Source organism: Ailuropoda melanoleuca, chromosome 14, assembly GCF_002007445.2.
Source record: "Ailuropoda melanoleuca isolate Jingjing chromosome 14, ASM200744v2, whole genome shotgun sequence".
Classification (NCBI taxonomy): Eukaryota; Metazoa; Chordata; class Mammalia; order Carnivora; family Ursidae; genus Ailuropoda; species Ailuropoda melanoleuca.
Window position 1 is genome coordinate 14,957,168 of NC_048231.1, and position 25,358 is coordinate 14,982,525.

The window sequence follows — 25,358 nt, forward strand, 5'->3', positions numbered from 1 at the left end:
TTAGGGCATGGCCGATATACATTCATGAAATTAGCTGGGAAGAAGTCCCTTACTCTGAAGAGTGACACAAACTGATTGACATTAAAAAAAAAAAAATCACTTCTGGCGACTTTGTGAAGAATACATTTGGGTAGAGAGGGGAAGAGATAAGGATAGAAGGAGGGTGAACTGTTCAGAGGCTTCTGAAGTGGTCTGGAAGAGAAGTGATGGTTCCTTGGTTAATTAATGTGGTTTTGTAGTGTATTTTAGAGATGGAAACTACTGGATTTACTAATGGATTGTAATGGAAGGTTGAAGGAAAGGGAGGCTTGATGGATAGATGACCTCTGGGTTTTGATTTGAGAACTGGGGTTCGCGGTGGTGCTATTTCCTGATATGGAGGTGGTTTTGAACATAATTATTAGACTCAGAAAGGTTTTCAAACATGTAAATGAAGAGAGATGTCAAGAGTTATCAGAGCTCTGGCAGAGAAGTTTGTTAAGTAGCCTCTTAACTATACCTCTGAAGTTCTGGGAAAGACTGAGACTGGAAATATAAATGTGGAATTATTGACATAAAAATGACAGTAAAGGCTATGGGGCTAGATGAGATCTTAGGAGGCTTTAGGTAGAGAGTGAAGCTAGCCTGGGGTGGGACCTGAGTGGAGAAAAGTAAGGAAGGAGTCGGTGAAGTAGGAGAAAAACCAGCATAGTGGTTTTACAGAAACTGGAAGTGGAGTTTTTCTTTTTTTTCTCTATTTTTTTTTAAAGATTTATGTATTTAGTAGAGAGAGGGGAGAGCATGTGCGAGTTGGAGGTGGGCAGAGGGAGAGAGAAAAGTGAGAAAATCTCAAGCAGACTCCCCATTGAGCATGGAGACTGATGTAGGGCTTGATCTCACAACCCAAGATCATGACCTGAGCCGAAACCAAGAGTCAGACGCTTAACTGACGGAGCCACCCAGGTGCCCTGGAAGTGGAGTTTTTCAAGGAGAGTGGTCAGTGTGTAAATGCTGCAAAGAAGTCACAGACGACAGAGAAGTGGCCACTGGATTTAGCAACATAGGTCATAGATGACCTTGACCACAGCACTTTCCATGTATGCGGGAGCAGAAGCCTGATTGTCTTGGGTTAAGGAGAGAATGTGAGGTGTGGAAGTGAAGACATCAGGATAGACAACTCAAGATTTTTTGTAATGAAGGAGGAGTATGGAGGTAATGGGGTCACAGAAGAGTTTTTTTTTTTTTTTTTCCAAAGAAGGGGAATTCTAGAGCAGACTTGCTTGTTGTTGAGTCTGAGGCAGTGGAGAAGGTAGAAATTGATTGTGCAAGAAAGATTATTCAAGATAATGTCTTTGACAAAGCAAGAGAAAATGACCTCCAGAGCTCTGCAGAGGAGTTCGTCTTAATTGGGGAAAAGTCTAAGAGTATGAGTGAAGAAGCGGGTGGGTTTGTTGATATTTATTTTTCCTAACATCCCACTAAAACATTGCTCCCATTTTAGAGATCAGAGAAGTGAAGTTTGATGAAGGAGAATGATTTATTTGTATAACATCATGCCCCAGCAGTATCAGTGGTTATAGAACTCAGATTTCTGGAGCACCTGGGTGGCTTAGTCAGTTAAGCATCTGCCTTCAGCTCAGGTCATGATCCCAGAATCTGCTTCTCCCCCTGCACCTCACCCAGCTCACGCTCTCTGTCTCTCTTTCAAATAAATAAATAAAATCTTAAAAAAAAAAAAAAAGATCTTAAAAAAAAAAAAGAACTCAGATATCTAGACTTCCAAGTGAATGTTCCAGTTTGTTGTGTTCTTTGAGACTGAAATGTTGTAAAATATAAATTAATATGTCTTGTGTCTTCTTGGCTCATCTGGGTGTTTTGTTCTAGGGACAGATCTGGAAGCATCTTTGCTAAGTTTTGAAAAACTTGACCGTGCCTCACCAGACCTTTGGCCAGAACAATGTAAGTTTTTGGTTTCTTGATATCAGAATCAGTACAGGAGAACCCAGTGCTACTTTAAGAGAGACATTTTTGAAGTTCTCATTTAACTGTAATGGTTAAAATTTTGATTTTGCTCCACAGGGAAGAGACTGAATTCTGTGGTCTGATGTTAAGAATAGCTGTTTGGTAGTTTAACTTTTTCAGGACATAGTGTGAGACAGGAAATGATAGAGAGCCTCAAAAAAAAAAAATGAATCTGCAATAAATTCAGACAGTACAGAGATACATAAAGTAGTAGTTCTTCAACCTCTCTCGGTCACTCTTGTAAACTGACAGTTAATAGTTTGGTACAAATCCTTTTGGCCTTTTTTATGATTACATAGGTAAACAAATAAGTATGTACTTTTAAAGTATACAGCAGGGTTTTTTGGGTTTGTTTGGGTTTTTGTTTTATTTTTGGTCTTTTTTTTTTTAGTATAATGATGGGGTCGTATGTACATGGTTAAGCTAAACGTAGCTTAATTTATTCTACCTATTCTACCTAGTAATTTATTAGTGGATCTTTCTGTGTTGGTAGGTGTAGATCTACTTCATTCTCCTAAAGTATTTCATTATAATAGATCAACTGTAGTTTGTATATGCCTACCCTATTTGGAAACCTTAGATCCACTGTTTGATATTACAAACAACTTAACATGTATCTTTGTGCACAAGGGAGAGGATGGCTGAGTGTGAGAGTGCCCATTTACCCACATACTAGCCAATATGGGGGAGAGGGGCAAATGGAGAGGGGGAAAGAGAATACCAGGAAGACTGCACGTGAGCACAGAGCCAGACGGGGTGTGGGGGGGGGAGGGGTGGTCATTCTCAAGACTCTGAGATCATGATCTGAGCCAAAACCGAGAGTCAGACCTGACGCTCAACTGACTGAGCCACCAGGCGCCCCTGGATGTTACTGATCTTTATTATTTTTAGTTCATATTTCTTTATTAGTGAGATTGAACAGTATTTTATTTTTAAATATCTGCTTTTTATCTTTCTGTTTTCTAATGTGATTCTTCCCATGAGGCATTTAAATAAAGTTATCCAATTGTCAATCCATGACAGGACAGCATACCTAAAAAAGAAATTTGAACTTTCTGGTAAGAGATAGTATATCTCTCCATTCTCCCATCCAGCTAACTCCTGTCCTTGCAAGTTTGGTTGAGGCATTTTCTCTAAGAAGCTTTTCCTGCTCCCTCAGTCTGACCTGGATTTCCCTTTTTTTTTTTTTTCCTTCCCATAGCACCTAGTATCTTTTTTGGAGCACTTAACCAGTTTTACAGTTACTGAGTTACTCTTTCTCCTCTTCCAGACTATAAGCTCCTTGAAGACAAGGCTGTTTTCTTCTTATTATTTGGATCCTCTATGTCTGGGGCACTAAAATGTTTATTGAATAAATAATGTGTTTTTTCTTTTCAGTACCAGGTGTTGCTGAATTTGCAGCTTCCTTTAAAAGTGTAAGTAATGTTTCACTTACCTAGTGAAGTTTATCCAGTGTTTTGCTCCTTAATAAAAGCTGAAATAATCTCCTATTACTTTATTTTCTTTTCTTTTTTTTTTTTTTAAAGATTTTATTTATTTATTGGACAGAGATAGAGACAGCCAGCGAGAGAGGGAACACAAGCAGGGGGAGTGGGAGAGGAAGAAGCAGGCTCATAGCGGAGGAGCCTGATGTGAGGCTCGATCCCGTAACGCCGGGATCACGCCCTGAGCCGAAGGCAGACGCTTAACCACTGTGCCACCCAGGCGCCCCTTCTATTACTTTATTTTCAAGGAAAATGTCATAGGCTTCCAATCAGTTTGTAACTCACAGCCCTGGAAATCTGTGTATATTATCATCATGTTGATGATAATGTCTTCCTCTGTCAGATGTTCTGTTTTGGCATTTTGACCTTTGTCTTTTAGCCTCTTTTCTCAGCTTGAAAGCTTTTAAGGTAAAGCAGTTGAAATCTTTAATGTAACACCAGTATTCTTTTTTGTCCAAACCATGATTTTGAAGCTTTTCTCTTTTGTTTATGGGATGCATTATGACCTTATCTTACACCTCCCTACAGGATTCTGAAATTTCTCAGTGGCTCATCCAAAAGCAAAGGAAGACATCCATTGGAGCCACAACCTTTGTACTTTCAGGGCAGCAGGCACTGTGCTTGATGCTCTCCATATATTCTCTTTTGTTCCCACAACCCGGAGAATGTGATTATAGTATCACCTAGCACTTACATAGTGCTTACCATATGCCTGGCACCATTCTGTATACTTTATGTATATTATTTAATCTTCACAAAACCATGTGGGGTATAGGTACTATTACTATCCCAATTTTATAGACAAGGAAATGGGCACAGAGAGAGAGGTTAAGTAGGTTACCCAAGGTTATAGGCTATAAGTGGCAGAACCAGGCTTTGAATCCACTAATCTGATTACTAGCATCCATACTCTTAACACCATATGCAGAAGAATTTAAGTCCAGTGTTAAAAGCACTAACTGAGGGGCGCCTGGGTGGCACAGCGGTTAAAGCGTCTGCCTTCGGCTCAGGGCATGATCCCGGCGTTGTGGGATCGAGCCCCACGTCAGGCTCCTCCACTAGGAGCCTGCTTCTTCCTCTACCACTCCCCCTGCTTGTGTTCCTTCTCTCTCTGGCTGTCTCTAGCTCTGTCGAATAAATAAATAAAAAGTCTTTAAAAAAAAAAAAAAACACTAACTGAAAGAGAACCTTGGAAGTTACTTGCCCAAGTTCTAGTGAGTGACAGACCAGGATTTGAATGCAGATTTTATCTATTACAGAGCTCGTGCTCTGTCTAGTAAACCATGTCATTGGGGATCTGTAATATAACTCTCACTTTTAAAGTGAAGCGTGGTAGTTTTAAATGTTTTTAAAGGTAGTTTAAACTTTGTTTTTAAAGGTAGTTTTAAATTTTTTAAACTTTGTGTTTTTTTTTGTTGTTGTTTTTTTAAAAGATTTTTTTTTTATTTATTTATTCGACAGAGATAGAGACAGCCAGCGAGAGAGGGAACACAAGCAGGGGGAGTAGGAGAGGAAGAAGCAGGCTCATAGCAGAGGAGCCTGATGTGGGGCTCGATCCTATAATGCCGGGATCACGCCCTGAGCTGAAGGTAGACTCTCAACCGCTGTGCCACCCAGGCGCCCCTAAACTTTGTTTTTAAGCAAACTGTAGAGGGGCGCCTGGGTGGCTCAGTCAGCTAAGTGTCTGCCTTCGCCTCAGGTCATTATTCTGGGGTCCTGGGATTGAGCCCTACATCGGGCTCCTTGCTCAGCAGAGAGCCTGCTTCTCCCTCTCCTGCTCCCCCTGCTTGTACCCGCTCTCTCTGTGTCAAATAAATACATAAAATCTTTAAAAAATAAAATAAACTGTAGAACTCCTCATTGTCTGTATAGGGAAGAGCCACTGCAACAATGAAAGTTCAAGAACCTCTGTACCTTGCTATGTGCTTAGTATTCTCTACTTATTATTAGAGTTTTAAGTGCTGAATTAAATATTAATGCCCCCCTAGGGGCGCCTGGGTGGCTCAGTCGGTTGGTTGAGTGACCCTTGATTTTGTCTCAGGTCATGATCTTGGCTTCGTGGGATTGAGCCCTTCATTGGGCTACTCACTGTACTTGTCCCTCTCGCTCTGCTTCTCCCCCCGCTCGTTCTCTCTCTCAAACAAATAAATAAAATCGTTAAAAAATAAACAAATAAATAAGATATAAAAAAATATATTAAGGCCCTGTGGCTTTCTGGTTCCTTGAGAGTATCTGTTCAGAGGTAGTTTAGACTTAATAGCCTCCCATTTATTCAAGAACTAGGGTTGTATGAAAGCTGGCCTGAGCTCATTTAGCATTCAGTGAGGCCTAAGCATGAAGAGTTCAGAACGGTATGGGGCTTTGGAGTCAGATTCACTTAGATTTGAGTCCTGAATCTGCTACTTCACTGTCTGTGACCTGAACAAGTTTCCTAACAATTTTGAGCTTTAGTGTTTTCATCTCAAACTATCTCATAGGATTCTTAGTGTAAAATGCCATCATGCATGTAAAATACTTTGCATAGTGCCTAGGACATAATAAACAGTACCAGTAGCTAGTAGTATTAGATCAGCTTTTGTCTAATAGATTGAGTACAAAGTACCTAACTTAATTTTCTTACATTGTCATTCATACTTACTTTTCAGTTTAGTTAATTATATTTGGTAACAACTAAATATTTTGAGTTGTAAATAGAAATAAGAGGTTTTTTAAAAAACACTTTTATAAAGATATGGTTTTTTTTTGAAAATATGATTGTGTATCTACTCTTTTTCCCTAGAAGTATGCACATTCATATTAAGTTTTGTTTCTAGGGGTTAGGGTCATCCCAACCCCAGGTTTAAATCTCCTGGTATTGTTTGTTTCCCTACTGGTAAGTAAAAATGGCAAATTTGACCAATGGCCTTCCAGGAAAGGTCGTATAGAGTAGTCGTTTCTGAGCTCAGACTTCCTGGGTTTGAATCTTGGCTCTAATAGCTGTGTGTCCAGAGGCAAATGATTTATAATCTTCCTGTACATCAGTTTTTTTCGTTTGTAAAATGAGGATAATAATACCTGCTTCATAGGGCGGATTTGGAAATTAAAACGATGCATCAGTCACATAGTACCAAGCAAATGTTAATTAAAAAGAGAAAGAAAAAAGACTCAAAGCTGAAATAATGTTTCTCAACCATACCCCTGCCTGCACAACAGAATCATCAGTGCGCAGTTTTGGAGCTTTTAAAAAATACCTATGTAATGGTTGTAGTTTGGCAGGTGAGGCTGGATCTGTGAACGCTGCAGTGGGTGTTCATTTAGCTTCACGTTGTCTTGTTCATGTGGATAGTGACATAGCATTCTGCTGCCATTCTTACCTGTGGAAAAGGAGGGGGGTCCACTAGCATGAGAAGTGTTTGGATCTTTTTTAGTTAAGGTTGGTAGTTTTCAACTTTGTTTTTAAACCAACTGTAGAACTCTTCATTGTCTGTAAAGAAAAGAGCCCCTGCAACAATGAAAATTCAAGAACATTCTGTACTAAACACAGTTTGCGGTGTTCTGTTACCTTTTCTGTATATTTAGGATGCTAAAATGTTTTTGAAGTTAAATGGACGGTATTACATTAAAAAAATACATATGTAATGTCCCTTGCTCTGTTCTCTCCACTGGGCTCTCCTTCCACCTCCAGTAATCTGAATCAGTGCATCTGGAGTGTGGCCAGGTCATCTGTATTTTTTTGTTCCATAGAAGATTCTCATGTGCAACTAGAATTGAAAACTGTTGCCCAAAGTTATTCCAAGAATGGGCTCTCTTTCATATTTTGTAAGTTCACTTTTCAGAAATGAGAGGATAACTTAAAATTCTGAAGTTTTCTAAAATGTCTACAATAAAATGAAATTTGAAGTGATGATCACCACAGTCTTCTCACAAATTGAGGATTTCCTCTTTTTAAAAATTTGAAGTATAGTCGATGTATGTTAGTTTCAGGTGTACGACATAGTGAATCAACAATTATATATATTACATTATTATTGACTATATTCCCCATGCTGTACTTTTCATTTCTGTGACTTATTTACTTTATAACTGAAAGTTTGTACCTCTTAATCCCTCTTCACCTATTTTGCCCTTCCCCCCCAACACAACCACCAGTTTGTTCTCTGTATTCATGAGTCTATTTCTGTTTTTTATTTGTTCATTTGTTTTGTTTTCAGATTCCACATATAAGTAAAATCATATGCCATTTGTCTTTCTTTGTCTGACTTATTTCCACTTAGCATAATACCCTCTAGGTCCATTCATGTTGTCATGGATGGCAAGATTTCTTTTTTTTTTTTTTTTAAGATTTTATTGATCTTAGAGATAGTGAAAGTGAGTGGGGTGGGCAGAGGAGAGAATCTTCAAGCAGATTCCCTGCCGAGCACGGAGCCTGACATGGGGCTCAGTCCCAAGATCATGACCTGAGCCAAAACTAAGAGTCAGCCGCTCAACTGACTGAGCCACCCAGGTGCCCAAAGATTTCATTCTTTTTAATGGCTGACTAATATTCCTGTGTGTGTGTGTGTATGTGTGTAGAGGGAGAGAAACATCTTTCTATGAATCTTTCCCTCTGCCAGAGAATGTTACTTCCTGATTGTCTCAAACAGGAGGCTTTTACCAGAACTGAATTTCAAGTGATTTCTTTCATTGCTTTACTAACCTCTTATCCATGAAATAGTAATAGTAGTCAGATCTTTCTTCTAAGATCATTTCTCTGAGACCAGCTCTAAAAATGAGCAGAATTACTTTGCAAGGTGACTGTCTGTAGGTCATATCTAAACCTAGAGAAATCTGGGGTTTTGAAACTATAATTTACCAGTATTTTCAAACAACCTGAAGACTGTGTGACAAGCTACTTTTCTGTAAGAAGGGAGATTATGGTTTCTTTACATTTTGTATGTATCTGAGTGGATATATTCTTGTATTCTGACAGCCTATTACTAGTTCTCCACCCAAATGGATGGCTGAAATAGAACGTGATGACATTGACATGTTGAAAGGTAAGCAATGCTGGTGACCTCTGACTTTTAACCTGACATTTATGTTCCTCTACAAACCACCTTTCCAATTTCTCTTGCTGTTCCCTTACAAGTATTTGCTACAGTCAGACCACCTACTTAACCAAGCTGATTCATGGTTCTTCGTGTCTGAATGCTTGTCTCTACTTTTCCATATGTATAAATCCCTTCAGTTCAGGACCCACTCATAATGATTTCTTCTCCTGCTAAATTCCTTTAATATTAACTTTATTTTGTATAATGCGGTAGTCGACAAAAGCTCTCACATAGATTTTTCCCATTTAATTCTCGTAAAGGTCATGTGAATTAGGTATGATGATACCCAAGGTTCAGAGGCTAACGTAATTAGAAAGAGTTAAAATTTAAACTGATCTTTTAAGTCTAGTCTCTTACCAGTCTAACACAAGTGCCTTATTTAGGATTTAGTGCTATATATTGTTGTCAGTACTATTAATTGATAACCCCTTAGTGGGTTAGGACCTGTCTTTTAGTTTTTTCTATCCTATCAGTTTCTCCTGTAAAGAATACTACAAGTAGTAAACACTGTTGTTTGATAAATGACTTGGAACTCAACCACAAAGTAGAAATTTAAATTAAAAAACATTAATTTTCCTTGATTTTGCTCTACTTTATTTAATTTTTATCATCTTTCGGTGATAAGATTCATGATGGTTGTAAAGTAATAGACTGAAATTAAGGTAAAAATCTGGTATTCTTGAGCTATTTAAGCAGCTGAACAGATCACGAAAGTCTCCTTACACCAGATATGGATAATGAGTGTGGCATGATAAGTGGGAGAAATAACACCTTTATTTGATTTCAGAAGTAATTCATTATTCTGCATGAAATGCTTAAATGCAGATCCCCTCCTCCATCCATGGAAAAATTAAGTCTCAAGGGCATCTCAGCTTCATTGTTGTAATGTTCCAAACGGACATATATATAGCATCCCATCAGTGTGTATTTTCTAAGGAAACTTAAAATTTTTAATATGGGATCATAGCCTTATGTTCCATACAAATTAACCTGGGCCTTAAACATAAGTTCATCTGAAGCATTTTGCAATTTTGCATTTAGGAGAAATTCACTGGTGTGTGTGTGTGTGTGTGTGTGTGTGTGTGTGTGTGTCTAAGGGGAATGATTGGATAGAAGAGATATGGGTCCATTTTCTACTTATTCTACTTATTAGATAAGAATTAAGCTAAAAACTTTTATAACAAAGATTTCCAACGTGAATGAGTGGTTAACTAGAGAACAGTAGACATACATGGTATTGAAATAAATGATTCTGTTTCAGAACTGGGGAGCCTCACCACAGCTAATTTGATGGAGAAGGTACGAGGCCTACAGAACTTGGCCTATCAGCTGGGGCTGGATGAGTGTGAGTACCCAGATCACATTTATTCAGGGATGCATGTTGTGTATTTCATGATGAGTGCTAGCTATAATTCAGCAAGTATCTTTATTAGGCGTTGTGAAGGTAAGAAGTCACTGTAATCTAGAGTACTTTTTATGGTGTAGTATGCTGGAATAGTTACTGTTATTTTTCTCTGTATAGTGAAAGTATATTGGAAACCCTTTCAGTTAAAGTGATAGAGTGTCAAATCAAAGTAGCTTAATCAAAAGAGGGACCTTATTAGTTCACATAAATCAAAATTTCAGGGGTAGAAATAGCTTTGATATCTAGATGTTTGATTTTTAATGATGTCATTGGGATGTGCTCTTGTTTTTGCTTTTGATTTGCATCTCAAGGCTCTTGCATTAGTCTTATTCTTTGAACTGGCACTGGGGAAGGTGGCCAAAAGGAGCTTCAGTTTATGTGTCTTTAAATCTCATAATCCCAAAATAAAGAATGTCTTTTCTGAACATTCCAAAAGAAAGATCCTGGGGAGTACTCAGACTGTACCATCTTGTCTCAAATACCTATCTTAGAACCGGTCCTTTAGCCGGTCCTGGTGGGCCAAACCTGGGTCCAGGATGCAGACACAGATTAGAGGAGTTAGTCTGATTCAGATCCCAAGGAATGGGAGGGAGGATTGGTTCTCCAAAGGAAGGGCCATATAGCAGGCCAAGAACATAATCTGCTGTCATGACTAATGTTTTAAAACTTTTCATTTATTCCTGTCTGCTCTCCATTCTTTTAGTGTACATTTATTTCTTTATAGATTGTATTTCTTCCCATACTGTATTCATTATAAAACTGGGAAAGGAATTGTAGAAATTCTCACTTTGTAATTAAAAGAGAAACTCAACAAAAATACAGAGAAACTCAACAAAAATACAGCCAAAATAGAACTTGGCTCTCAATGGGTACTTCCTGACACCTTCATGAATCCATAATTCTGAGAGGCTACAGTAGCTTATAGTTTTTCTTCAAACATGCAAATTTTGCACTGATTAAAACAATCCCCAAAACAGTTTCATTAATTGTTTATTTGTAGAGCATATAGAGGATTTATTTGTTCACATTGTTGATTTAAATTACTGCCAAATTCAATATTTCACTTTAAAATTTCATTTAAAACTTCTAATTTTTGACTAATAGTCATCACTTCCTTGGGCCTCCTTATCTTTTCTGTATTTCCATCACTGTCATTTACAGTTGGCTTTCTTTTACCAAGAAAATATTTTTTAATCACTTTATGAATCAAGGAGCAGGAAACAACAGACTATGGTTGCTAGGTGGTCTACTAGGTTCACTCATTGTTACCTAACTCTCCTCTGTGTTACTGGTAATTTTACTAGGTTCACTCATTGTTACCTAACTCTCCTCTGTGTTACTGGTAATTTATTTCTCATGATTAAAATTTATGTGTTGGCAAAATTAATATTTACCATGTGTGTCACAGACCCCAAGGGTTTATAATGAAAAGGCAAATCTGTGATTATTAAATTCATGAATGCTAGGTTGGTATAATATAGAAGTTGATTCTGTTACTAGCTCTGGATAGTAAATGCTGTAATAATCATAATAACCCTTTATCTCTCTGTGTCAGTTTTTTTTAATAAAATAAATTTTTTGCTCATTATATCAAGAAGATGCTGTATTGCCAAATGTATTTATCAACAGTATTATCTCTAGTTAGTTGTAGTTGAAATTGCTATATTTCTTCTGATTAGTCTTTCTTTTTCTGCTTTCCTACTGAGAAAGATAAAATTTTCCCCCCATTTTTTATTTTGGAGAATTTTAAACATATACCAAAGAAGAGAGAACAGAATAATGACCTCATGTAGCCATGACCCAGCTTTAGTAGTCAACATATGGCCAATCTGTTTGACTTACACAACCTCCCATAATTTTTATTTTGTTTTGTTTTATTTTTTTAAAGGTTTTATTTATTTATTTGACAGATAGCACAAGAAGGGGGAGTCACAGGCAGAGGGGAAGGGAGAAGCAGACTCCCCGCTGAGCAGGGAGCTGGATGTGGGACTCGATTCCAGGACCCCAGGATCATGACCTGAGCCGAAGGCAGTTGCTTAAACAGCTGCGCCACCCAGGCGCCCACCTCCCATAGTTAATTTAAAGCAAATCTTAGTTATTATATTACCTCATTGCCCAATAACTCCATATGTATTTCCAAAAGATAAGATCTGTCTCCTTCTTACCTCACCTTTTAAAATATATTCACAATTCCATTTTTTTAAGATTTTATTTATTTATTTGACAGAGATAGAGACAGCCAGCAAGAGAGGGAACACAAGCAGGGGGAGTGGGAAAGGAAGAAGCAGGCTCATAGCAGAGGAGCCTGATGTGGGGCTCGATCCCATAACGCCGGGATCACGCCCTGAGCCGAAGGCAGACGCTTAACTGCTGTGCCACCCAGGCACCCCCACAATTCCATTATTATGCCAACAATTTTTTAACAAACTTGCTTAATATCGTCAAATAGCTAATCGGGATTCGGATTTCCCTTGTTGACTTATAATTGTCTTTATACAGTTGGTTTATTAGAATCGGGTCCTAAATAAGGTTCATATACTGTATTTGATTGATATGTCTCTTAAGTCTCTCTTCATCTGTCATAGTTCCACCTCTCTTTTATTTTCCCTTGCCATTTATTAAACCTAGTTATTCGTTCTGTAGAACTTTCCACATTCTGGATTTTGTTGTTTACATTCCTATGGTAGTGGTTAATATGTTCATTTATCCCTTTTTATTTCCTGGTAGTTAGATCTAGAAGCTTGCACAGATAACAGCTTGACCTTTTTATTTTTGTTTTGGCCATTTCCTAAATGGTATTGTATATATCCATCAGAAGGTATATCATGTCTGCCTATCTATCTTTGTGATGTTAAAATTAATTAATTGATGAAGGCGTTGTTAGCCTGATTATTCATTGTAAAATTCTCCATCAGCCTTACACAAGAGTTTTAGCAACCTTTGGCAACTGCCTAGATCCCCTGTTTTATTATAGGTTGCCAGATGGTAATACTCTAATTCTGTCATTTTTTGTTATTAACTAGAATTTTTTATAAAGGACTTTATCTTATCAACTATTTATTATTACCTTGAAAGCTGTTTCTACACGATAGATGAATCTTTCTCTTTATCAGTTTTTAGAATAAAGAGTTCCCCTAAACATCAGTAAAGTTTATTTTAATGGCTTTCCACAGAATCAAAGACTTGGTGTGGTTTTAGTTTTTAATCCACACAGTTAAAAACATTATTACTGTTAAGTGTTTGTATCTCTAAAACTTAAGACATTGTAGGTGGGGATTTGTAGTCACCTAACTCAGCCACTTTAAGTACTGAACCAAAATGCTGCAACAAAAATGCTCATTTCTGCCATATGAGTCCCATGAGCACAGCTGAGACTCTTAAAAATAATTTTCTGGTTCAAAATTCACCCTTATTTCAATTTCTGTAGCAATGCTTTGCAACTTATTGTCATTTTTCCCTGATTACGACAAATTAACTGACATATAGAAAATAGTTTTCGCTAATAGAATTGGAAAGGTTTATATTGATATGTATTGGACTTCTTGGGTACAGTCTCTGTTTTATTGTATATAGTGTATTTGCATAAAAACAAGATCTTTTTTTTGTCCTTACAGATTATTCATCTGCTCTAGGGGTTGACATTTACTTGACACCCTAATCTGGTGTTTCGATGTCTCAATCCTCTTTCCTGCATTAATTGAGAGGATGACATGGATGAAAAATAAGCAATAGGAACTGATGAATCCCCAAGGACCAGTGATCCTGTTTTCATGCAAATATCTGCACTGATAAAGATGATGGAAAGAAAAAAAATGCAAAAAATACTTGTCCTCAAAACATGATTGTTTGTCACTTCCCTAGAGCATTGTTATATGTTGTGTATAGAAATAATGTGTACTTTCTAGGGCTGATAGTAACTAGATTGTGTCTTTTGGAAGATAAACCATGCCCTTTGATTTGGTACGTGATTATTTCTCAGATAATCCTTTTGGGATTTTGGAGTGCAGTAATTTGTATAGGCGTTTATAGCTTGTCATGATTGGGGTCCCTTGGCTTGATTTGAGCAGTTAATTAATATGAAATTCCCATAAATACATAGAAATATGAAAAATTGTAAACTGCCTTACCATATAAAGAATTTCATTTTCCATAACTTCTTTCTGAGTTCAGTGTCCTTCCTGTTTTGCTGGAACTGTTGCAGTCTCTAACCAGTCTCCCTGCCTCTCAACCACCCCATTCCAGGCTATCTTGTTTACCCTCCTCCAATTAATTTTTCTAAAGTATCATTTGCTTCTTTTGTCCTTTGCTCATAAGTCATTATTAGTACTTTACTGACCATGCGATCAAATTCATTTCCTAGCACGGCATTCAAAATCCTGTTCACTCTGGCCCTGCCTTAATGACTAGTTTTCTTACTTACTTCTCCCCTACCAAAATACCATGTACCGTTCCCATTTGAAATACTCACTCTTCTGTTACACTTGGTCATCTTCTTAATTCTATCCATGCTATTCCTTTTTCTCAGAAAGCTCTCCCTGACCTATTTCTAATATTAGAACTTCTAGTCAACCTTCACTGTTTAGTCCCAGATTTACCTCTTTCATCAGCCTTTCCTTTTCATTCCTTATCTGGAAAGTGAACTCTTTCCTGGCCTCCCAAATTGCTCCTAGAGCAGTTCATTTGTTTCATTTGTATGGCACTTTTACCATTCTGGGAGATTTTGGTACATGTCTTATCCCTTGATTGATTGTAACTCTTTCAGGTAAGAATCATACTTTGGGCTATCTTTCTGATCCATAGAGTACCTGGCATGTAGTAAATGCACAAGTGTGTATTTGCTGATGTAATGAATGATCAACTGCTGATGACTTTGGGTGAAATGATAGAAGTTTCCTAATGAAATCTATTGACTTCAAACTGAAAAGGTGAAAGTTTCTGGAAATTGTTCTTTTTCTGGGTAGTTGGTGTTTTAATGATGAGAAGTAACATTTGAAGGTCTTGTAGTGTCTGGAACTTTTCTTCTAGTGGCTGGATGATCAACCACACATAGTAAAAATAGGGTGAAGCTCGTTGAAGGTGGTTTGATTTTATCTTCTACTTGAACCTTATTCCATCACTGTTATGACCTGGACATGATCCTGATCTAATCTTCAACAGTCCATTGGTTGCTTTATTCCTAAGAGCAATGAAACTAGGGGTGCCTGGCTGGCTCAGTTGATAGAGCATGTGACTCCCCCTTGATCTCGGAGTTGTAAATTTGAGCCCCATGTTGGGTGTAGAGATTACTTAAAAATAAAATCTTAAAAAAAAAAAAAAAGACAAATGGACTATCATTGTGAATCCTATTGAACACTGATTCTCAACACTTTTTACCCTTTAAAAATTTTTTCCCTCTTGTCTCTGAAGGTTAGAAACGATGCAGATGAGCTAATTAATGGCTATATTCAAGATATTTTTAAACAGAATGTGAAAATTGTGAAAGCAGAGGATCATGCCATTTGAAATTAAAGCTAAAGCTTGGGATTCTGATGCACTTGTTCTTTTTTCTTTTACTTTTTTTAAATAGCAGTTTGTTGAGATATAATTTACATACCCTACAATTCACCTACTTATAATGTGCAATTCAGTGGCTTTTAATATATTTAGAGTTGTACAGCTATCACCACAATTGTAGAACATTTTTATCTTCCCAGAAAGAAATACTGTACCCGTTGGCATTCATTTCTTATTTGCCTCCTAGGCCTACAGGTCTAGGCCACCGCTAATCCGCTTTCTGTCTTTATGAATTTACCTATTCTCGACATTTCATATGAACGGAATCATTCAGTATGTGGTCTTCGTGACTGGTTTCTTTCACATAACGTAATGTTTTCAGTGTTTGTGTTGTAGCATGTATCATTACTTAATTTCTTTTTATGGCCAAATAATATTCCATTGTATAGATATATTTATCCACCAGTTATCCGCATTATACTTATCCCCCAGTTAATGGACATTTAGATTTTTTCTATTTGGCTAGTATGAATAATGCTGCTGTAAACATTTATTTACAAGTTTTTGTGCAGATTTACCTTTCTGTTCTCTGGCTTACAACTAGAAGTGGAATTCTTGGATCATATGATACCTCTACGTCTGACTTTTTTGAGGAATGTCGGACTGTCTTCCATACTGGCTGTACCATTTTACACTCCCACAACAGTGTATGAGAACTCCAGTTTCTCCATATTCTTGCCAGTACTTGTTTTTGTTTTCAAAAGTTATTTATCCTAGTGAATGTGAATCTCATTGCTTAGATTTATATTTGACTAATAACTAATGATATTGAGCATGTTTTCATGTACTTATTGGCCAGTTGTATATCTTTGGAGAACTGTTTGTTTAGATCCTTTACCCATTTTTAAATTGGATTATTTGTATTTATTAGTGAGTTGTAAGAGTTCTTTATATAGTCTAGAAACAGGTCACTTATCATATGTATGCTTTGCAGAAGTTTTCTCCCATTTTGTGGGTTGTCTTTTTACTTTCTTGATGATGTCCTTTGAAGCACAAAATTTTAAGATTTTAAGTTCAGCTTATCTATTTTTGTTGTTGTTGCTTGTATTTTGGTTTCATACCTAAGAAACCATTGCCTAATCCAGTGTCCCGAAGATTTATGCCTGTGTTTTCTTCTAAGAGTTTTATAGTTTTAACTCTTACATTTACGTCTTTGATCCATTTTAAGTTAATTTTTGTATATGGGGTAAGGTAAGGATCCAAATTCATTGTTTTGCATGTGGAGAGCCAGTTGTTTCAAACATTATTTGTTGAAAAGACTATTCTTTTCCTATTGATTGTCTTGGCATTTTTGTTAAAAATCAATTAACCATAAATGCAAGGGTTTATTTCTAGACTCCCAAATCTGCTTCATTGAACTTTACGTCTATCCTTATGCCACTACCCCCTCTGTTTTAGTAGTTCTGTACTAAGTTTTGAAATTGGGATGTGTGAGTTTTCCAACTTTGTTCTTCTTTTTCAAGATTGTTTTGTCTACTCTGGGTCTCTTGAATTTCCATAAGAATTTTAACTTGTCAGTTGTTACAAAGCAGTCAGCCGGGATTTTGATAGAGATTGCATTGAATCCGTAGATCAGTTTGGGGAGTGTTCCCATCTTAATAATATTAAAATGATGAGTGTAGTATGTCTTCTATTTACTTAGGTCTTTAATTTCTTTCAGTACTGTTTTATAGTTTTCAAAGTATAAGTTTTACGTTTTGTTTAATTCTTAAGTATTTTATTTTTTGATGTTATTAATATTATTGTCTTCTTAATTTCATTTTCAGTTTGTTCATTGGTGCTTTATTTTTTTTCCAAGTTTTTATTTAAATTCCACTTAACATACAGTGTAATATTAGTTTCAGGTATAGAATTTAGTGGTTCATCACTTAAGTACATGACCTGGTGCTCATCACAATTTGCCCTCCTTAACCCCCATCGCCTATCTAACCCATCCCCCCTGCCTATCTCCCCTCCAGTAACCATCAGTTGGTCCTCTCTAGTTAACAGTCTGTTTCTTGGTTTGCCTCTCTTTTTTCCCCCCATGTTCATTTGTTTCTTAAGCTCATTTCTTTAGAGAAATGCAGTTGACCTTTGAATAATGGGGCTTGAGGTGCCAAACCTCTGTGCAGTTGAAAATCTGTATATAACTTTTGACTCTCTCAAAGCTTAACTAGCCTACTTAATAGCTTACTGTTGACCTCAAACCTTACTTATAAACACTTGATTAACTCATATTTTTATGCTACATGTATTATGTAGTGTATTCCACAGTAAAATAACCTGGAGAAAAGAAAATGTTAAGAAAATCATAAGGAAGGGAAAATATATTTATAGTACTGTATTTATCAAAAATAAATCTGTGTAAGTGGACCTGCACGGTTTAAACCATGTTGTTCAAGGGTCGGCTGTACAATTTTGTATGTTGATCTTCTATCCTGCAACCTCACTGAACCCATTTATTAGTTCAAATAGAGTTTTAGTAGATTACTTAAGGTTTTCTATATACAGGGGCACCTGGATGGCTGAGTCAGTTAAGCATCTGATACCAGCTCAGGTCTTGATCTCAGGGTTGTGGGTTCAAGCCCATGTTGGGCTCCACACTGGGCATGGAGCTTGCTTAAAAATATATATATATATTTTCTATATACAGAGTCATGTCATCTGCAAATATAGTTGTACTTCTTCATTTCCAATCTGGATGCCTTTTATTTCATTGTCTTGCTTAATTTCCCTGGCTAGAAATTCCAGTACAGTGTTGAATAGAAGTGGCAAAAGTGGACATCCTTGTCTTCTTCCTGACTTTAGGGAAAAAGCATTAAGTATGGTGTTAGTTGTGGGTTTTTTGTAGATGTCCTTTGTCAGGTTGAGGAAATTACCTTTTCTTTTTTGTTGAGTGTTTTTATCATGAAGAGGGTTGAATTTGATGCATTTGTTTTTGATTACACTTTACCTTATACTACAAAATAAATTAAAGTCTCAATTTAATTTATATTCATTTACTTGGTCTGGGTTGAAATTTACTTGGTATAAAGAAAAGATAAACTAAACAATTATTAATGTAAATAATTTCACGATGAGCATATTACCCTCTAAGAATAGCTTTATGAAATTGACCTTATTTTGATACAAGTTGTTGTTTCTGCTAATTTATAGTCTAATCCTGTTATGTTCACTTAGAAATTTCAGTGTGACTATTATTTGGCTAAATTTAATCACTTACCATAGTTTTTAAAAAGCAACATTTTATTGTAAAAAGACTGAGACGTCCCCATTCCTACTTCATCCCATCAGTCTATATTGATGAAGTTGGCTCTACCAGAAACTATTTGGTACAACTTTCTTAGAAGGTGGTACCGAAGGAAAACTTCCAAGTAGTAGATTTCTTTACACTCTAGGCATACAATTTTTTGGAAAAAAATGACCATTTATATCTAGAAATTGTTTCCCATCTAGATAAAATTCTAAAGAACAGTTAACTCTGGTCTTTAGATTTTTTATTTTAATCTATGAAGGATGAGAAGGAGAGAAAAACTGGGACTCTTATAGCTGGATATTCTTCTTTGTGGCCTGACAGCAGAGATATTTGTCTGGCTTACTTTATAAGGCCTGTTGAGTCTCCCTCTGTAATAGAAGTTAAATTAACTGCAGTTGATTGATTGAGGAGGAAAATCTTATAGCCTTGAACCTCTAGATGGCAGCATGAGTCTTAGTGTACTACCAGCTTTTCCTCAACAGTATCTCTCGAACTGGATTTCTGATTTAGGTAAGACATTCTTGTGACTTCACGAGACTATTTGCCTAACTTTGTTGATGCCTTGCTTGATCTTTTAGATTTTTGTTTTTCCTTTTCATCTCCCCAGTTTTTAAATCCCTTTTCAAAGCAATATATATTTCTGATGCTCAGAGTCCTTTCGCTTCTCTATTGTCAAGAGATTGATGGAAAAAATTCTAAAAATGCGGTAGTTTAATTCAGTAGATTCCGTACCTGGATATAAGCCCCTCAGAATGGGCTCAGTTCTCTCGTCTCAGCTTATCTTGTTCTGTCCTTCGACTCTGCAGGTTACTGTGTGAGAACAGACGCCGCTTTATTAAGTTAAGGCAGAAATGTTGGCTAAAATTGATGAAATAAATTTGAACTCATTAGTCGCTCTTCAAGAAGAATCTACTCATTTTAAAATAAAACTTGCAAATATTTAGCCATTTTGAGTAATGAGATAATAGGAAAAGAATGAGGTATTCAATTCAGCAACTGTTTGAGTGGTGACCTCCTGCAGGGTTCTGCAGGGGCTATGAAGATGAGTAAGACATAATTACTGCCCTTGTGCAGATTAAAATCTAGTAGGAAAGGGAGATAAGACAATTAAGTAAATGATTCTTAATATAAGGTAGAGGAGATAAACTCCATAAGAGTACAAAGATCTATGGGGTTGGGGAGAAGAGGATAATTACATTAGATTGCTATAGGAATGGCAGGTATGTTTCACTTTGTATATCAACATGGATTGATTAATAAGGATTGTCTAGGGCCATTGAATTGAGGATTTTGAGAAGGAGCCTAGATTCAGAGAAGTCAGTTAGCGTTGTCTGCTATGGACAAGAGGAAAGGGTTTGGTATTATTTGCTATTTCTGGATCATTGAAAATAGACTTTACAGAACACATAGGAACTTGTTAGGTGGGAGTGGGAAGGGACCATATTCCAGGTGGAGTGAATATTCAGAGCAAAACAGAGTTTGAAGGAATAGCTGTGCTCAAGGAATGGTGGGAGTGATCTAAGCTGGTTCTTAAGAAGCCTAGGTTACATCAAGGTTCATAAGAACTAAGACAAGAAAGGAGACAGGGACTAGATTGAGGAGACCTTTAAATTCTAGGGGGTGAGGAGTTAGACTTAAAGGTAATGAAAGTATGTGAAATCTTTTTTAAGAGGTATTTTAGAGGCACCTGGGTGGGTCAGTCAGTAATGATCTCAGGGTCCTGGGATCAAGTTCCATGGTGGGGCTCCCTGCTCAGTGGGGAGTCTGCTTCTCCCTCTCCCATTGCCCCTTCCCCCCGCTCATGTCTCTCTCTCTCTTTCTCAAACAAACAAATAAATAAATAAAATCTTTAAAAAAATAAAAGATATTTTAATGGCTATAACATTAATTAATGTATTTATTATAGATGGTTTATAGAGACACTTACTAAGAGAGACTTTACCATAAATCTGTTACTGTAAAGGTAAAGAAAAAAGTAGAAACTGTATAGCCTTACCATTAAGAAATAACACTGAATGTGTTTTTTGCCCCACTCTTTTCCCTTTGTGTATGGATGTTGTGTTTACGTTTCTGCTTGTGTCCATACATATACATAGACATGCTTTTTAACATAACCAAGACTATAGTATATGTATATAGTTTTAGCCTGTGCGTTTTTTTCGTTCTATCTTAAGCATTTTTCTGTCACTGAAAATTCTACCATTGAAGGTTTCTGAGTAGGGAAGTCACACCGTTAGGAGGCATTGGTGCATGGGATGGATGGAACGGTAGAGCCAGGAGGCTGGAAGCTATTATGGGAGTCCAGCAAGAAGAGATGAGAGCTTGAATAAATGGTGGCAGTGAGAATGGAAAGAAGTGCACTGACAATAAGTGTTTCAGCTGTATCATTTCTGGAACTGGGTAACTGGATGGATCTTAGAGGGTAAGCTGAAATTAGAGTCTACCATGGTGTTGTTTTTTTTTTATTATTATTTATTTGACAGAGATAGAGACAGCCAGCGAGAGAGGGAACACAAGCAGGGGGAGTGGCAGAGGAAGAAGCAGGCTCATAGCAGAGGAGCCCGATGCGGGGCTCGATCCCATAACGCCGGGATCACGCCCTGAGCCGAAGGCAGACGCTCAACCGCTGTGCCACCCAGGCGCCCCTACCATGGTGTTTTAAGCCTGACTAATTACAGGGACTTCAGAAGAAGGAGAAAGATCCAGTTAAAGAAAAACATCACCAAACTCTTCTATATGTTTCTTTGGAGGCAGGGACCTTATTTTTTTTTTTTTTTTAGAAATAAGTAAAAGCCATTTTTATAGGTGGATGTTATTAAAAGAGTGACAGCAATACTCTTGCCTAGTTTGGGCAACAGGTAATGTTTTGGGTAGATATTCTCCTTACAGGGAAATAAACATGTGAAACAAGATATCCATCACTTCAGAAATGGATTTGTGTGGTCCCTTTACAGTACTCTTTGGCAGATCATCAGCCTTCTCAGTTGAATAAATTACTTTTGATAGTTTTCTTCCATAGTAGTGATATTTTATTCACTTAGCTTATGGGTAGCTATTCAGGAAATTGGTGTGGCCTTTATATATAGTTGATGTCCAAATTTTTGTTAACTGGAAAAAAATTTCAGAGGTATAAATTTGAGATGGTGTGGTAACTACATTTACATGGTGAGCTTTGTATAATGTGTAGAATTGTCAAATCACTGGGATGTACACCTGCAGCTAATATAACATTGTATGTCAACTATACTTCAGAAATAAAAAAATGTGTTTAAAATAACAGTGTTTGGGGGCGCCTGGGTAGCGCAGTCGTTAAGCGTCTGCCTTTGGCTCAGGACGTGATTCCGGCGTTCTGGGATCGAGCCCCACATCAGGCTCCTCCGCTGGGAGCCTGCTTCTTCCTCTCCCACTCCTCCTGCTTGTGTTCCCTCTCTCACTGGCTGTCTCTCTGTCAAATGAATAAATAAAATCTTTAAAAAAAAACAAAAAAAGGAGTACATTAAAATAACAGTATTTGTCCCCAAATATTTGATGTTGATACATCTGTTCATCAACAGCTATATTTGGATCATATCTGCAATAGGGTCAGTTCCTCCCAGAAGTGAAGACAGCATTTTACATGCAGCTGGAGATTTGTGAGATCTCTGACAGAGGGGAAGTCCACTGCCACTTTGTCTTCTAGAAAGGCACTTCCTACCCCTGCATCCTTGTGAACACCAAGTATTATAATTTTTAAAGTCATTGCTAACTTGGTAGGCAAAATATTAATATCTTGTTTTAGTATTTGTTCCTAGTGAAGATGAACTTTTTTTTTTTAATGTTTCTTGATTGTATCTGTTGACAGGGAAGTTCAAGAAGGTATAAATTTAAATTATTTTAACCTGAAAAATAAAGCCAGAGAACTTGATGCAAAAGCACCTTAAAGACTGTTATAATCTGCACTTCTCAAAGACCAAATGAAATTTATCTTTAATTTTCTTTGTTTCAGACGTCGCCATTACCACTTCACCATAGTCATTAACATGGCATCCTATTTAGGTAGTAATACAGTATAAAATCTAGAAATCCCACTTTGAAGGGATCAAGGTTATTCCTCATAATTAGAAATTGTCAGTTTAGCTGTATTTTGTTTTTAAAAATGTATTATGATAATGGGAAATAAAACATGCCATTATTTCTCGTTTGTCCCTTGATTAACAAATTAGGATACACAAAGCCTCAAATTACCTTTAAAGCTTATAAGCATTCATATATTTTATCCATTAGTCAACTTGTTTCATAAACCCAAAGTGGCCTCTGAAATAGCTTTACACACAAAGAGGATTTTACCATAAAATGCTTGTGGTATTCTATTCTCTTCTGATTTGGGGTGGGGGTTGGGCCAGGCAAGGATAGAGGAAAGTAAGCAGGGCATACGTTAATTTGGATGGGGTTGGTTTCAAAGTAGCATTCTGTTTAATTGTACAAAATATATGGTAGGGAAATGTACATAGTGGAACAATTTTAAAGTTCAACATTAGGGGAATAACCAAGTGAATTATAGTACCATCCACACAGGAGAAGATAATGTAGTCATTAAAAATGTTAAAGCATTAAAGAGAATTTAATTACAGAAAACTGCTCATTATATGTAAGGATAATTACAAGTGAAAAAATCATAATGCAGAACACAAAATCAAGTTGCTTTTTGTCTTCCTTTTTGTTTTTGGTTTTGTTTTGAGATCATGGGCATAGACAAATGATGGGAAGGAAATACACCAATATGTTTTTTGTTTGTTTTTCTGCCCTAGAGGGAGAGACATTTATTCTTCCCTATAAGCATCAGAAATGCACAAATACGCTTTAATGCCTATCCCAAGTGATTTTTTTGTTGTTGTTTAAATTTTTCTTCATTTTCCTTATTGCCCACAATGAGCACATTCTATTCTGTTGAGTTGAAAAAGTAAAGAAATAGAGAAGAATTGTATACCATTGTAGAAACAAAATTATAGTTACTTGAAAGGTCTCTCTCCTAATTTCCTGTGTAGTTAAAATTTTAAACTCTTTTATGGACTGTTTCTAAATAAAAATGACTAGACCCATTAACAACAATTGATCACTTTAAGCAAGTGATGAATAGCAAGGGGAAAGTTGTGACACTTCATTTTCCATCCTTAGCATGTTCTTCCAGAAGTAGAAATTTGGGAATAAAAGTGGTAACCTGTTGGGTCAAGGGCAAGAGACGGCTTAGTTGGTGAAAGAGATATCTTTTCATAGGCAAACATTGGCCAAGATTTTGGCCAGCTTTATGCTTTCAGCTTTTCTCTCCTGTAGTTGGAGAACAATATTCTTAGTATTAACTGCTCAGTAGGAGCAAAGAACTGTTTAAATGTATATCAGTCTTAAGTAAAATTGCAGCTCTTTGGTTGAGAAGTAAAATGAGACCTCAGATTTAGGATATGAAAATATTTCACTGTGATGACATTTTTTTGTTCTTTAATAAACTTTTTTAAATGGAAGTATAATATACATAAAGAAAAGTACACAAATTACACCTTAATGAATTTTCAGAAAATTAGTACTTCCCTGTGACCATGACCCAGACCAGATGAAGATATAGAACCTTTCCAATATACAAAGCCACCTTCATTCTTCTTCCAGTGACCTTCCCCTTCCCCAAAGGCAAGCAATATTGTGACATGATATCATGAAAGAATTTCGTTTTTGAACTTTATGTTAATGGAATCACAAGTTAACATATTCTTTTGTATCTGGCCTTTTTTTTTTTTTAAGATTTTATTTATTTATTTGACAGAGATAGAGACAGCCAGTAAGAGAGGGAACACAAGCAGGGGGAGTGGGAGAGGAAGAAGCAGGCTCTCAGCAGAGGAGCCTGATGCGGGCTCGATCCCATAACGCCAGGATCATGCCCTGAGCCAAAGGCAGACGCTTAACGACTGCGCCACCCAGGCGCCCCTTGTTTCTGGCCTTTTTTGTTCAACATTTTGAACATCCATAGTGTTCCATTATGTTTAGCAGTCATTTGTTTATTTTCATCACTGTGTAGTATACCATTGTAAGCAAGAACACAACACAGTTTTTTCTTCTGCCAATCATGAACATTTGGATTGTTTCCAGCTTTTGGTAATTACAAATACTCTGAGCATTCGTGGTATGTGTCGTTTTTTGGTATATGCATTTTTGCTGTATGTATAACTAGGAGTGGAATTGCTGGGTTATGGGTGTATATATATGTTTAGTTTTAATAGATACTACTTCCAAACAGTTTTCCAAAGTGGTTAAACCAATTTACAAGCCCTTCCACAATTTCAGTTGCTCCAAGTCCTTACTAGCAGACATATTCTCAGTCTTTTAAATTCTAACCATTGTAAAATAAATAAGTAAATAAATAAATTCTAACCATTGTAATAGTTAGAATGGTATTGCAATGTAGTTTTAATTTCCATTTTCCCAATGACTAATGAGGTTGAGCCCGTTTTCATATGTTCATTGGACATTTGTATAACATCTTTTGTCAAGTGTTTATCATATCTCTTGCCCATCTTTAAAAATTTGTCAATTTTTAAAAAATTGATTTGCAACTATTGTTAACAATCCAGATAGGCATTCTTTGT

General features: G+C 36.7%; 1 protein-coding gene across 4 annotated transcripts in view; it reads left to right on the top strand.

Moving 5' to 3' along the window:
• Nucleotides 1-25,358, top strand: part of LIN52 (lin-52 DREAM MuvB core complex component) — a 109,611-nt gene that overhangs the window by 3,520 nt on the left and 80,733 nt on the right. For 3 of the 4 annotated variants that reach the window (XM_034642430.1, XM_034642431.1, XM_002914691.4), the window contains exons 2-5: nucleotides 1,864-1,938; nucleotides 3,379-3,416; nucleotides 8,434-8,500; nucleotides 9,816-9,899. In XM_034642430.1, coding sequence (XP_034498321.1) covers nucleotides 1,864-1,938; nucleotides 3,379-3,416; nucleotides 8,434-8,500; nucleotides 9,816-9,899 — 264 coding nt within the window. Of the gene's footprint in view, nucleotides 1-1,863; nucleotides 1,939-3,378; nucleotides 3,417-8,433; nucleotides 8,501-9,815; nucleotides 9,900-13,573; nucleotides 15,035-25,358 lie in introns of those variants that run through there. The other variant, XM_011219039.3, reaches the window with a different exon arrangement.